This window comes from Aquarana catesbeiana, linkage group LG06 (genome assembly GCF_042186555.1).
Source record: "Aquarana catesbeiana isolate 2022-GZ linkage group LG06, ASM4218655v1, whole genome shotgun sequence".
In the NCBI taxonomy this organism is placed as follows: domain Eukaryota; kingdom Metazoa; phylum Chordata; class Amphibia; order Anura; family Ranidae; genus Aquarana; species Aquarana catesbeiana.
The window spans coordinates 395,131,371-395,146,827 of NC_133329.1; the positions used below are offsets into that span (position 1 = coordinate 395,131,371).

General features: G+C 44.2%; 1 protein-coding gene across 1 annotated transcript in view; it reads right to left on the minus strand.

Annotated features, from left to right (window-relative positions):
- TMBIM1 (transmembrane BAX inhibitor motif containing 1) overlaps positions 1 to 15,457 on the minus strand; it is a gene marked incomplete in the record, with an annotated part of 128,651 nt that overhangs the window by 55,648 nt on the left and 57,546 nt on the right. Inside the window, 3 exon segments of the mRNA XM_073634385.1 lie at positions 41 to 88; positions 7,734 to 7,798; positions 11,825 to 11,919. Of these exon segments, the coding sequence (XP_073490486.1) occupies positions 41 to 88; positions 7,734 to 7,798; positions 11,825 to 11,919 (208 nt within the window).

The window sequence follows — 15,457 nt, forward strand, 5'->3', positions numbered from 1 at the left end:
CACATACACATGGGGTAGGAATGTGTGTACTTACTATGATGCATAGTAGACCGCAGGATTGTGTTGCACAAAGCTGCGCAGCGGTGTCCTGTACAAAATACAAAATTTGATTCAGATTACTTTAATAATCACCAAGGGAAATTATTTAGATTTAGATTACAAAAGCATAACGCAAAACAGAGATAACAAATACACAAATGAATGCAGCTCTGTCACTATTAAAAAATATTTTTTTTAATATACAAGCAGTTTAAGTACTTAAATTTGATCTGACATCACTGCAGTCCCTGTACAGCATGGCTGGAGTGCGAGAGGAAGAAGCTGCACACTGGAGCCAATCAGGTGTGTTTGCAGTGCAAAGAGCATGCTGATTGCGATGAGCTCATCGCAGAGTTTCTTATCTTTGCAATGCCTAGTCACTGGCTGGGGCGAGTCAAGGGAAACTTGGGCTCAGAGGAAGACCGCTGAAGAAAACTAGTCATCAGACTGAGGACATCTAGTGGTAGAATAAAATTACTGCTGGGAAAATCTCTGGATTAAAGCTGAATGTTGCAGCAAAAAGCGGATTTTGTTATTTTCCCTTTTAATGGGCCATTTATTTGTATTTTGTTGTTTCTGGTTGGGGTTTGGCTTTAAAATCTGCTCTCCTTTACCATCTCTCTGTGATGGGAGACCACCCTGGGTAAGCCCCCCCTTGTTGGATAATGTCATAGCTTACCCCTCTTCAGCTGGCCATACAGTTAGGGCTGCCATCTGTCCGGGATTCCCCCAGACAGTTCAGGTTTGGAATCATGCGTCCAGGTTTCAGACTGCCTGAAACCCGGACACATTATTCAGACCAGACTATGGCTTCCCAGCAGGGTTGCTGGCTGCAGGTGTCTAAACCGAGAGTGTCTGTTATTCTTTCACGCTGCCCAAAGCCATCACTAACAAACCCCCCCACACACAGATGGGAGAGGAGAGAGGGCTCGATCTGCTCCTTTTCCTCCCACCCCTATCCCTCTGCGTCTGCCCACACTCCTCAGAAAAAAAGTGCGGGCCGGAAATTTGAAGTCGAGCAGCCTCAGATACATCTGGATGAGAGGTGCTGACTGCCAAGGGGTGAGTGAGCTCGCCATCCATCCCTGTCTGTGATTGAAGTCTCCCCCCCTTCTATCCCCTGCCTCTGAGTGAGTACACTAAGGTAAATCAGGGTTCTCAGAGCACCCCTTACATCAGAGTTCCCCTTTAAAGCAGAGGCCACAGTGTTCCCCCCTTACATTAGAGTCCTCTCCATACATCAGAGTTCTCAGTGTTCCCCCTTAGATCAGGGTTCCCAGAGCATCCCTTATGTCAGAGTCCCCAGAGTTCTCCCTTACATCAGAGTCTGCAGAGTCCCCCCTTACAATGTATGGGAATTCTGCGAGTTCAGATGTAAAAGGGGAACTCTGTGGATTCAGATGTAAAGGGGACTCATATGATTAGAAATGTTAATTGCAAAATATATGTATAGTTTATACTATAAAAAAAATGCTATGTGCCGCTAAAGTGTTTGGGTTTGACTTGAAGGAAAGGTGGCAACCCTACATACAGTAGTAGAATTTTGTTTGAACTTTTTTGTATTAAGAACGTTCGTTTGATTTTCTAATCTTTAGTGGGGTCAAATTACTGGTCGTGATCAACCACACTGGCAAGAAAATTGGAAGGAGCAAGGTAGAAATTTTTTATTGAACTAATACATTTTGAATGTGGTTTTCGTTCTGGAAATGTCCATTCGCTCCAAAATTGAATGTTAAAAAGCAAACAAAATTTTGAAGTCCTTTTGAATGACGTTCGTCAATTTATTGAATGTACTCAGAATTTTTGTGTGAATGTTCATTTAGAAATCTACTAGTGTAAGCTCAGCTTTAGACAGTTGTGACTGGGACAGGTATCCCCATTCGAAGATTCCCCCTTTACACCCCTGTGGCCAAACATGGCCTAGTAGTATATTGGCATTATTAGTACAGCTTTTTGGCCATCATCAGTGCTGTGTATAGAAACTATGGCTTCTATGGAGTACTCAATGTATGGAAACCATGGCTTCTATGGAGTATTCAATGTATGGAAACCATGGCTTCTATGGAGTATTCAATGTATGGAAACCATGGCTTCTATGGAGTATTCAATGTATGGAAACCATGGCTTCTATGGAGTATTCAATGTATGGAAACCATGGCTTCTATGGAGTATTCAATGCATGGAAACCATGGCTTCTATGGAGTATTCAATGTATGGAAACCATGGCTTCTATGGAGTATTCAATGCATGGAAACCATGGCTTCTATGGAGTATTCAATGTATGGAAACCATGGCTTCTATGGAGTATTCAATGCATGGAAACCATGGCTTCTATGGAGTATTCAATGTATGGAAACCATGGCATCTATGGAATACTGTGCGTGGAAACCATGGTTTCTATGGGGTATTCAATGTATGGAAATTGTAGCTTTTATGGAGTAATCAATGTATGGAAACCATGGCTTCTATAAAGTATGGAAACTATAGGTTCTATGGGGTATTCAATGTATGGAAACCATGGCTTCTATGGAGTATTCAATGTATGGAAACCATGGCTTCTATGGGGTATTCAATGTATGGAAATCGTAGCTTTTATGGAGTAATCAATGTATGGAAACCATGGCTTCTATAAAGTATGGAAACTATAGGTTCTATGGGGTATTCAATGTTTGGAAACTATGGCTTCTATGGAGTATTCAATGTATGGAAACCATGGCTTCTATGGGGTATTCAATGTATGGAAACCATGGCATCTATGGAATACTGTGCGTGGAAACCATGGCTTCTATGGAGTATTCAATGTATGGAAACCATGGCATCTATGGAATACTGTGCGTGGAAACCATGGCTTCTATGGAGTATTCAATGTATGGAAACCATGGCTTCTATGGAATACTGTGAGTGGAAACCATGGCTTCTATGGAGTACTCAGTGCGTGGAAACCATGGCTTCTATGGAGTATTCAATGTATGGAAACCATGGCTTCTATGGGGTATTCAATGTATGGAAATCATAGCTTTTATGGAGTAATCAATGTATGGAAACCATGGCTTCTATAAAGTATGGAAACTATAGGTTCTATGGGGTATTCAATGTTTGGAAACTATGGCTTCTATGGAGTATACAGAGTATGGAAACCATGGCTCAATAGACACGTCAAGATTTGTTTGTTTTAAATTGCTTAAGGCCGGCCATACACGGTTTGAATCTCGATTCGAACAGTTAGTGGGCAGGCTAAATGTACCAAGTTGATAGATCGATCGACTTGGGTATAACCAGCCTGATGGATTCTCTTGCGATTATTGCCAACGGCTGCTATAGCCACTATTGATAATCACAGTCTTCGCCCGGCGTGGATGGCTTCCCTCGTCCCTCTGCCGGGAGAAGACAATTGCTGATTCCCCTGTCAGCACTGTCTATGTTGATGGGGGAATTGTGCAAATTTCTTACCTGCAACCTGTGATTACAGGAAAGAAATTTGCACTGTGTAAGGCCGGTCATAGATAGACTTGTGCTTATTATCAGCAGCCTTGCATCAGTCCGATACCTCCTTTGGCACAAACTGCTCTGAAACCATAAAAGTCACTTGGATGAGAAATATTGATTTATTGCTTGTACATGAGAGGTAACATTAGGATAAGAAAGGTTTAGATCATGGGTGCGCAACCTGTGGCCCTCCAGCTGTTGCGGAACTACAATTCCCATCATGCTTATGCCTTTGGCAATCATGCTTGTGACTGTCAGTCTTGCAATGCCGCATGGGACTTGTAGTTCAGCAACAGCTGGGGGGAGCCACAGGTTGATGACCCAAGGTGTAGATAGGGGGTCAGCAACCTGTAGATCAAGGCCAGGTGGCTGATAGATCTTGGTCTGGGCTTGCTGAACCACCATCCCAAAGCATCAAACAGAGTGCAGTGCAGAAGGACTCCTTGCAAATATGGAGCTATAGTAGGGAGAAAGAGCCACATAAGCTGATGCCTCCTCTGTAGTACCGGCACCTGTCCCATGCGGAGCGATACCAACTGCACTCCACCTCTTATTCCGGCTAGAGATCTCCAGAGTGGTGCCAGCAACAGGAAAGAAGAGATCTTCAGGTCAGTGTGAAGCAATACACTGGGCATAATAGTATAGGGCTGCTTTCACAGTGATGTGCTGCGGTTTACCCACACAGTGGGTGCAGTGTACCTGCAGCTTTTCATATAGGTTTGCTGCACTTAGCCATAGACTTCTATTATATCCTGTAGTTTTGTTGCACTTTCTGAAAGCACACCAAAACTCTTGCATGTACAGTGGGAGTTTTGGCGCGCTTTCAGAAACTGCACCAAACCCACAGGATATAATAGAAGTCTGTGGGAAAGCACAGCTAACCCAGAAAAGTCCCAAATGCACAGCAGTGCAGGTAAACCGCAGCACATCAGTGTGAAAGCAGCCTTATAGGGGGGCTCAGAACAGTAAAGGTTAATTTACATTTGAATTTTGGAGTTGGTAAAACCCCATTGTTAAGACGTGTTTTTATCACCCCGCCCCAACCAGGTCCCTTTTAGCTGCAGTGGCCAGGGGTGTACACAGGTTGCAGCTTCAGCAAGAGTTATATGCACCTGCCAAGCATGACCCATTCAAGTGAATCAGGCCACTCTGCAAAAGCCCTGCAACCTTGTGCAGTACAGCAAACAAGGGGTTAAATCAAGCAGCATTGTGTTGATTTCTCACCACCTGCTTTAACCCCTTGGACCCCGCTGAAGCATGCAGTTGCAGGGTGCTTGTAGAGTGGCCCCATATGCTGTACTTGAATGGGTCCCAATTGGCAATAGGGGGCTTGATTCATGCTTTGGCATGTGTACATCTTTGCTAAAGGAGGTAGGGACTGGGGGGTGGTAAAACCATGACTCAGCCACAGGGATTTACCCCCCCCCCCTAACTTTACGTGTGAACGAGCCCTAAGGGTGCCCCTGCTGAATGCAACTAAGGGCTCATTCACAAGTGCAGTAAGCACTGCTGCTCCTCTGAAAAGCAATACAAGTGTGTTTGACAGGTGGGGAGGAGGCGATATGTTATCTCCTCACCACCTGATTTAAATCCATGATTGCTGTGCAATGCACACGATTGTGACACGGTAGTACGGCAATTAGAGGTTTAGATCAGGTGTAAGGAGGCGACATTGTGTCCGGTTATCGTTGACTCCTCCCATGTTGTTCAGGTAGATCTCCACCTCTATAAAGGTTGCCTATCCCTGGTGAAGACTCTTAGGAAGTTTTGACTCTAGACACATTTGAATCCGAGTACAATCGGCTGAAATGAATGAACACTTCATAGTCATCCCCTGTACCTTGTTTTATCGACTTTTATGTTATCGGACTGCAAAAATCAATTCACAGAGATGATGATAAGGGTTATCTCTGCTTACAATGGTCAGTATAAGGAGAGCAAGAAAGAGTGTCTTTATAAAGGAAGTAATAAAATGACACCTGGCAAGATAAAGAAACGATTTATAAGGTAATGGCTGAACTTCAAACAGTTAACACACAGAGTAAATTATATATACAGGAACTGTATTACCTGCCAAACGTACTTATGTCTATCCAATCCTGATATTTACACAGCTCAGCCACACAGCACAGCCTTGCCTGGCAGAGGAGGAGACCTGATTTTTTTTTTCCTGCAGTTAAAGCGGAGTTCCACCCAAAAGTGGAACTCTTGCTTATACGCCCCCCCCCCCTCCGGTGCCACATTGGGCAACTTTCAGGGGGGAGAGGGGGGGGACGGGGGACCGCGGCCGATCTCCCGGAAGTCTGGCCCCCCTTCTTCTTCCTCCGCCGCCGGCCCAATTAGAAAGTGCATTCGCGGGGTAGGGAACCCGCTGTGAAGCTAAAGGGCTTCACTACTGGGTTCCCTTACCAGGAATGGCGGTGGCAGCACCCGGGAGTCGATCCGAAGATTGGCTGGGGTGCCGACATCATTAATTTTTTTCACCCAGGCTGGAACTTCATTAAGGCCCCTTTCACACGGAGCGGATCCGCTTAGCGTCTACAACATACAAAAATACATTCCATAAAGAAACAGAGCAAAAGATATAAAGAAGAAAATGATAATGTTAAATGTACTCTCCTAGGGGTGATATACCCCGATACCCGACGCGTTTCCAGTATTCTGATACCTTCATCAGGGGTTTGAGAGTTGAAGATGTTTTACAAATGTATAAGTTCCGTGGAATGAGGAATGAGTGGAATTATACTTATACATTTGTAAAACATCTTCAACTCTCAAATCCCTGATGAAGGTATCAGAATACTGGAAACGCGTCGGGTATCGGGGTATATCACCCCTAGGAGAGTACATTTAACATTATCATTTTCTTCTGTATATCTTCTGCTCTGTTTCTGTATGGAATGTATTTTTGTATGTTGTAGTCGTTTTCACGTATTTTTATAGCATACCATTAAAAACATATTTTTTATCTCAAGAGTTGGTGGTCTTTTAAAGTCCCACTAAGGGGGGTATTCTTCTTTGGTCTAATACGCGAGGGATGGGACCACCACACTCTACATTTGATATGATGGAAGCCTCTTTCTTTCTTCCATCAGACAATTGTCAGATTTTCCGTGGACAAATGTTGGATGGCAGGCATATAAATTTTCCGCGGACAGCGGTCTGTTTTCAGAATTTCCGATCGTGCGTACACAAGTCCTTCAGACAAAAGTCCAAAGTACAAACACGCATGCTCCGAATCAATGCTCACCAAACACGACCTTAGCAGAAGGAGCCCAAAGGGTGGCGCTAAAGAGCTGAAAAGCCACGTAGTACGTCACTACGTTCGTGTTTGTTGGCCGACAATTGTGTCGTTTGTATGCAAGACAAGTTGCTGGCTAACGCCCTTCGGACAAAAGTCTGGCGCTTTGTATGCGGAAAATCCGATCGTGTACGAGGCTTTACACTCCTTGTATTTAAAATACATCATTTATTAATGAATACAGAGCTTTATTATATCTGCCTGGAGTTGGCCAATTCTTAGTAAAAAAGAACATTAAAAAAAAACAAAGAAAACAAATGTGCTACAAAAACTGTTGGAGCTATAGAAATCCTGTAGAATAATAATAAAAAATATAACTCCCATCCTAGTGAAACAGATTAATTAACCGCTTACCCACCTCTAAATGTCTAAAAGCAGAATAGTGGTGAACATCAGTGCGCCAATCAATGCCAGGGTACCGAGCCGCTATTGGATGTCTCGGATCACAGACACTATGGGGGTTGACTGACTAAAACTGAAGAGTGAAAAATCTGGTGCACTTTTTCAGTAAAGCTTATACAATAAGCCTTCGTTCACAATGGAGCGATTTGTCATGCGATTTGACAGGTCAAAAATGACGTGATTGGAAGCCAATCCCGTTGGCTACCAATCTTTAGTCTGGACAGAGAGCGGTCTTCGACAACTCAGTCATTGTGCTGATATTGTGCAGTGAGCGCACTTTTCAGCACATAAACACTTTCCGCGCCAACGACGCATACGTGCTGCAGGTAAGCGTTAAAGCCCACCATTTTGCCGCTGCACACCTATGTGTTGGGTGGTCATAAAAAGGGGTTAAAAAGCTTGAATATATTGACTTTAAGAGCATTTATATTCACCAATCAAAATCTATGAACATGGCATTACAAAATGGCAATAGGACAGAGGAGAAGATGAATATAAAACCTACACAAACGTGAAGATCGCCACAATGCCGACAGTGACCAGTAACTGGACGGATATGATGGCGTAGACCTGAAAAACAGAAGGCCGACATTGTGAATGTGATTAGTCATCACACAAATACAGATACGACAGACTGTGGAATGCAAATAAGAGGTTTCAAAATGCCCAGAATCTCATCTGTACACAAATATTCCATAAGAAGCAAATTATAAGAGCAGGGGGATGAGGAGCCATGCAGAGAGTAAAGCAGACTATTCCCTTATTATCATTAGGTTATATCTGGGTCAGGGATTTTTTTTTTCCATAGAATAGGTGCAGGAACTCCCCCCTTCTGAGTCACTTCTTGTCTCCGCCTCCTTCCCACCTCCGGGCACTGACCCTTTGTTCTGCCTCTACCCACCTCCGGGCACTGACCCTTGGTTCTGCCCCTACCCACCTCAAAGCACTGACCCTTGGTTCCGCCCCTACCCACCTCCGAGGACTGACCCTTAGTTGCGCCCCTACCCACCTCCGTGCACTGACCCATGGTTCCGCCCTACCCACCTCCGAGCACTGACCCTTGGTTCTGCCCCCTATCCACCTCTGACCCTTGGTTCTGCCCCTACCGACCTCCGAGCACTGACCCTTGGTTCCGCCCCTACCCACCTCCGAGCACTGACCCTTGGTTCCGCCCCTACCCACCTCCGAGCACTGACCCTTGGTTCCGCCCCTACCCACCTCTGAGCACTGACCCTTGGTTCCGCCCCTACCCACCTCCGAGCACTTACCCTTGGTTCCGCCCCTACCCACCTCCGAGCACTGACCCTTGGTTCCGCCCCTACCCACCTCCGAGCACTGACCCTTGGTTCCGCCCCTACCCACCTCCGAGCACTGACCCTTGGTTCCGCCCCTACTCACCTCCGAGCACTGACCCTTGGTTCCGCCCCTACCCACCTCCGAGCACTTACCCTTGGTTCCGCCCCTACCCACCTCCAAGCACTTACCCTTGGTTCCGCCCCTACCCACCTCCGAGCACTGATTCTTGGTCCCGCTCCTACCCACCTCTGATTACCATCCCTTGGTTCCACCCCCCCCACCACCCACCTCCCAATACCATCTATTTTAGAGAATACAGAACCAAGTATCATTTTGGTGGTGCTAAGTATTTTGTATGGAATTTGTTAAAACCACTTAAAGTGGATTGTAAGGGTTTTTTTTTTATTTAAAATAACAAACAAATCATACTTACCTCCACTGTGCAGCTCGTTTTGCACAGAGTGGCCCCTAACCTAGTCTTCTGGGGTCCCTCGGCGGCTCTCGCTGCTCCTCCCCATATCAGATAACCCCCTGGCAGAAGCGCTTCCCCAAGGGGGTTACCTTGCGGGCATGCTCCTAAGTCCAGCATTCGGCGTCCATAGCTGCCGAATGTATGACTTGGCCCCGCCCCCCGCATCATTGGATTTGATTAACAGCAGCCGGAGCCAATGGCTGTTCTGCTATCAATCTATCCAATCAAGTGCTAAGAATCCCGGGCAGAGAGACAGCGCGTCCCCAGCGGGTCAAGTTTCAGGGCTCAGGTAAGTAAAACGGGGGGGGGTTGGGGTGAGGAGCGGTCACTGCCAGGTGTTTTTTCACCTTAATGCATAGGATACACAAAGGTTTACAACCCCTTTAAGGACCAAGCCTCTTTCTGAGATTTGGTGTTTACAAGTTAAAATCTTTTTTTTTTTGCTAGAAAATCACTTAGAAAAAAAAACAATATATAATGTTTGTGGGTTCTAACACCCTAGAGAATAAAATGGCGGTCGTTGCACTTTCTGTCAAACCGCATTTGCGCAGCGGTCTTACAAGCGCACTTTTTTGGGGGAAAAAATTAAATTTTTTGCATTAAAAAAATAAGAAAACAATAAAGGTAGCCCAATTTTTTTTTATATTGTAAAAGATGATGTTACGCCGAGTAAATTGATACCCAACATGTCACTCTTCAAAATTGCGCCCGCTCGTGGAATGGCGGCAAACTTTTACCCTTAAAAATCTCCATATTCTACAGGTTGCATGTTCTGAGTTACAGAGGAGGTCTAGGGCTAGAATTATTGCTCTCGCTCTACTGATCGCGGTGATACCTCACATGTGTGGTTTGATCACTGTTTTTCATATTCGGGCCAAACTCATGTATGCGTTTGCTTCTGCACACGAGCTCGGCGGGACGGGGCGCGTTAAAAATGTTATTTTTCTTATTCATTTTACTTTTATTTTTACACTATTCTTTTAAAAAAAAATTGTGTCACTTTTATTCCTATTACAAAGGAATGTACACATCTCTTGTAATAGAAAAAGAGCATGACAGGACCTCTTAAATATGAGATCTGAGGTCAAAAAGACCTCAGATCTCATATTTACACTAAAGGGATAAGGATCCGCAGCTCTGGTAAGCGGCGGAGGGCACCAGAGTGGGAGGGGGGGCCCTCTCTCGCCACCGATAAAAGTGATCTTGCAACGAATCCGCCGCAGATACCACTTTTATCTGAAACCGGACCGCTAACTGAAGAAGAGGATACCGGGGGTATGGCAGCTAGCTAGCAAGCCCATAGCCTCTGACCATCCCCTGTAGCAGGCCCATAGACCTTGACCATCTCCTGTAGCAGGCCCATAGCCTCTGACCATCTCCTGTAGCAGGCCCATAGCCTCTGACCATCTCCTGTAGCAGGCCCATAGCCTCTGACCATCTCCTGTAGCAGGCCCATAGCCTCTGACCATCTCCTGTAGCAGGCCCATAGCCTCTGACCATCTCCTGTAGCAGGCCCATAGCCTCTGACCATCTCCTGTAGCAGGCCCATAGCCTCTGACCATCTCCTGTAGCAGGCCCATAGCCTCTGACCATCTCCTGTAGCAGGCCCATAGCCTCTGACCATCTCCTGTAGCAGGCCCATAGCCTCTGACCATCTCCTGTAGCAGGCCCATAGCCTCTGACCATCTCCTGTAGCAGGCCCATAGCCTCTGACCATCTACTGTAGCAGGCCCATAGCCTCTGACCATCTCCTGTAGCAGGCCCATAGCCTCTGACCATCTCCTGTAGCAGGCCCATAGCCTCTGACCATCTCCTGTAGCAGGCCCATAGCCTCTGACCATCTACTGTAGCAGGCCCATAGCCTTTGACCATCTCCTGTAGCAGGCCTATAGCCTTTGACCATCTCCTGTAGCAGGCCCATAGCTTCTAATCATCTCCTGTAGCAGGCCCATAGCCTCTGACCATCTCCTGTAGCAGGCCCATAGCCTCTGACCATCTCCTGTAGCAGGCCCATAGCCTCTGACCATCTACTGTAGCAGGCCCATAGCCTCTGACCATCTACTGTAGCAGGCCCATAGCCTTTGACCATCTCCTGTAGCAGGCCTATAGCCTCTGACCATCTCCTGTAGCAGGCCCATAGCTTCTAATCATCTCCTGTAGCAGGCCCATAGCCTCTGACCATCTCCTGTAGCAGACCCATAGCCTCTGACCATCTCCTGTAGCAGGCCCATAGCCTCTGACCATCTACTGTAGCAGGCCCATAGCCTCTGACCATCTACTGTAGCAGGCCCATAGCCTCTGACCATCTACTGTAGCAGGCCCATAGCCTCTGACCATCTACTGTAGCAGGCCCATAGCCTCTGACCATCTACTGTAGCAGGCCCATAGCCTCTGACCATCTACTGTAGCAGGCCCATAGCCTCTGACCATCTACTGTAGCAGGCCCATAGCCTCTGACCATCTCCTGTAGCAGACCCATAGCCTCTGACAATCTCCTACAGCTTATCTGCACTCTCTGACCATCTCCTGCATCATGCCCATAGTCTTTGGCTATATCCCGTTTTGTGTTTCTCTGACACTGAATCTTTACTGAATATTATGTTTGGCCCTTTGGCAACGTCAAGTGCTGCACTTGTGACCACCACTGTCATATAGTATATAAGCTGCTACTGTCCATCCTCCGAGGAGCTAGGTAGCCCTACCAATTAGTTCACAATGTTGGCATCTATCTCACCAATACCCCCACATCCTGATTTCCTCCTTCATCCAGATGTCAGGGATGAAGGACAATGGAGTACAATGAAGCACATAATGTATGGGAGACTCACCCTGCGGATGAAAGCATGTCTGACGGCCTTGTCATCCCAAGAGCCGAACTGCCCTTCTCCATCTCCAGTGCTGTATATATTGGGGTCAGTGGCACCTACAGGGTAAGCATAATAGAATACAGCGTTACAATGTGGACTCAAACATTTTGGGGGGTTAAAGCAGCATAAGGGGCTTAAAGAAGTGGGGGGGGGGGGGTTGGCGTGTCAGCAAGAAGCAGAGAAAAGGGAATACACAAATCTTTCCAGTGAAAAGCTGTGCAGGGGGGGTGTGTCAGCACAAGTCTTGGGCATTGGAGGACAGGCAGAAAACTGACCACGCTGGGATGGATGTGCTCTCATGTCTAGCATGGTCAGTTTTTAATAGGAAAGCAGAAGAAACTGGCAGAATCACCAGGAATTTCACACAAAGGAAGCAATACAAAAAGAACAGGAGACTATGTAATATGATGTTTGTCTGAGACGTTCTCTTTTTTGAGACATCAGGGGTTCATTAGTCACTCTTCCAGGGGTCAGCTGACAGACTATGAAACATACACACACTTCCAACTGCTGTAGCAGCCGGGTGTGAGTGTAAACCCCCCCTGCAGCCATCAATTTATGACACTTGTCTGTGGCAGTAAAAGGGTTAATGGTTAACTAGACTCAATAAGCAAAGTTTTATATATGATAGATTATTAGTCTTTAGATATGATGCCTGCATTTGTTTTCTTTTTTCTCAGGCTGAGAACATTTTCAGCAAGGAAATAAATACCTGTTGACCCTGCCAGAAATGCCATGTCCTTGTCACTTCCTGTGAGCTGAATTAAAAGGCACAAACAAGGTTATTTTTCTTTTGTAAAGTATGCCTTTCCAGCCTGGGCTACAACCAGAGTTCATTTTGGCAGCAAATTGTGATTTAGTTTTAGTCTTAGGACTGAAAAATTACATTTTAGTTTTAGTTCAATTTTAGTCTTCTGCAAGTGTTTTAGTTTTAGTCATAGTCTTTGAATAAAATGCCATTTTAGTTTTAGTCCCATTTTAGTCGACTAAAATCTCCAGTACATTTTAGTCGTCTAAAATCGAATGTGTTTAGTTAAATTGTAATGTATTATTTAAGCATTTCTCTAAAATTTCCAAACTCAATATATACTCCTGGAGTAAAAAAAAGCTAATATGTTATTTCTAATGGTATTTAGGTTTGAACAAACTCACGGATACAGATTTAGCCGCTCTGGACGGTGGTCTGAGGAGGCCTGTAATGCACAGTGCCCTGGATGCCACTGCCAGTGGTCAGAGGAGGCCTGTACCATATCTCCCAACTCTCCCTGATTTGGAGCAATGTCCCTCTGTCCCTCTTCCCTCCTTATTTGTCCCTCATTTTGGTCTGATCTCTATAGTTGTATATAAAATGCACTTTTTATCTTTCAAAAAGTGTTTTCCAGCATTAATCCTTTTATCTGATTTCTAAATGGCTGCATTTGTAAATTCCAAAAACCAATATAAAGGAATATTAGTGGTAAAAAAAAGCATTTGAGGGTTTAACAAATCTTGTTTTTTGTACAATTCTCCTTTAAGGGGGCGTGGCAAGGGGTGTGCCCTATGCCTGCATACTTTTGCCGATAGGTGTCCCTCATTCCCATCTAAAAAAGTTGGGAGGTATGCTGTACTATAAAATCAGATGTATATAAAAATCCGCCCACTCATACACCCAAAAACGCTGCGCTGATGGCAAAAACCTAAATCTGAGCTGCTGCTTAAATGATAAGTATACAGTAAAAAATTGATTCACCACAAACTCGCTCCTAGTGAACTCAAAATAGCAGCGCTAAACGTGATCCCTAATCAAATAATAAAGTGTAGTGAAGAGTGATGAGCTGATGCATCAACCTGTGCAATGATTACACCACGTCCTCATCCTTCATCATTAATGTGCATACAATGACATATTCAAAAAAATTACAAACAAATGGTGCATATACACCAATTAAGTGAATAACGTATCTGTGCACATACAAATATAATGTGAGAATTATAACTGAGAGCCAATGTGAATTAACTCGCAAAAAAAAAATTATTATATCTATAAAGTGTGTCCACAAACAAACCGAAAGTAAAATAGTCCAAAACAAAATCCGTGACGTGTTGTAGTGCAAATCTTCTACTTAAATGAATCTTCCACCGCACCTCTGTGACTGTGAATCCACTCCCCTTAGGTGAATGCACTCACCAGCTCCTTTTGCCCACACTCTCGTGTCAGGGCCAACAAGCTTTTATCCCACACTCACAAGGGATAAGATTGATCTTCAGTGGTAAACCTGTACACCTCTACTTCTCCAAAGTGTAATGCCCAAGAGCTCTCTCCACATGAAAAAAGAAAAATAATCCAATGGTGCAATAACGTAATAAAATTTATTAAAGATCAAAAAGCCCCTTCACCATTGCACTCACATCTTTAAAATTCACTGCAGGCTTAACAGTAACACAGCACAGCAAGTTGTCACAGCATAACAAAATAAAGTAAGTAAACCAGTGTGTGGTGGTCACGGCGGACCCAGGTACTGCGCTTCTCAAAATACCCGTCTCACCCGATCCCTGGTGTAGATGTGACCGGCTTCCACCTATCCTCGTATGGCGCTCCCTGTCACAGCGTCCTACGTCACTCAAAAGCGATTGCCGTGTAGCCACGCCCCGACATGTTTCGTCATAAAGACTTAGTCATGGGATTGGCTACACGGCACGGCAATCAATCTTTTATACCCATAGCTTCCGATCCGGGCGGAAGACCCATAACTGCGCCTGCGCGCTTTCAGTGTTTGATCTGAGCGGAGATCGCAATACTGCGCATGCGCGTTCCCTGTGTCCCCGCTCGCACCATTTCACACTGCTACTATATAACAAAGTACACATTGTGCTTGTGACAGTCACATTATTACAAATATCGGAACTGTTTCATCCTATAATGTTTCTCCCGATGTTGTACCTCACATTAATACTGTTCTAAAAATATTTCACCTCCACGTGAGACAACGGGCTAATTCTCCCATATATATAAATAAAAAACTCCATAAAAAGTTCCTTGAACATCACAGTGATATGTAAAAGAGCTGCTTTGGTAAATCATAATGTTGAATATAAAAAAACAGTCAACTAATACCATCCTATCATCGAGCAGATATATAACGCTAACCCAACCTATAACTCATATCTTCCCCTAAACCATGGATAAAATACTAAACAGGATTAAGTCTAACAATACCTTTATCTCACAGTATAAACATGAGCCCTCACTGCAACACCATCAAACTAAAAAAACAAATATAAAAAAATAATAAATATAAAAAAATTAAATTAATTATAATAAAAAAAAAAAAAAAAAAAAAAAAAAAAATATTGAATAAAGAGTAAGATAGAAAAAAAAAAAAAAAAAAAAAAAAAATATAAATAATAAAAATAAAAATAAAAATAAATATAAATATAAAATAAATAATAAAATTAAACAAAAAATAAATAAAAATGAAAATAAAAATGAAATAAAAATAAAAATAAAAATTAAAATTAAAAATAAAAAAATATATCAATCAATTGAATTTAATAGTCGTTGATGAAGCAGTTGAGGTCCAACTCTATGTTAAGGCCCCTCGGAAATAGGCACCT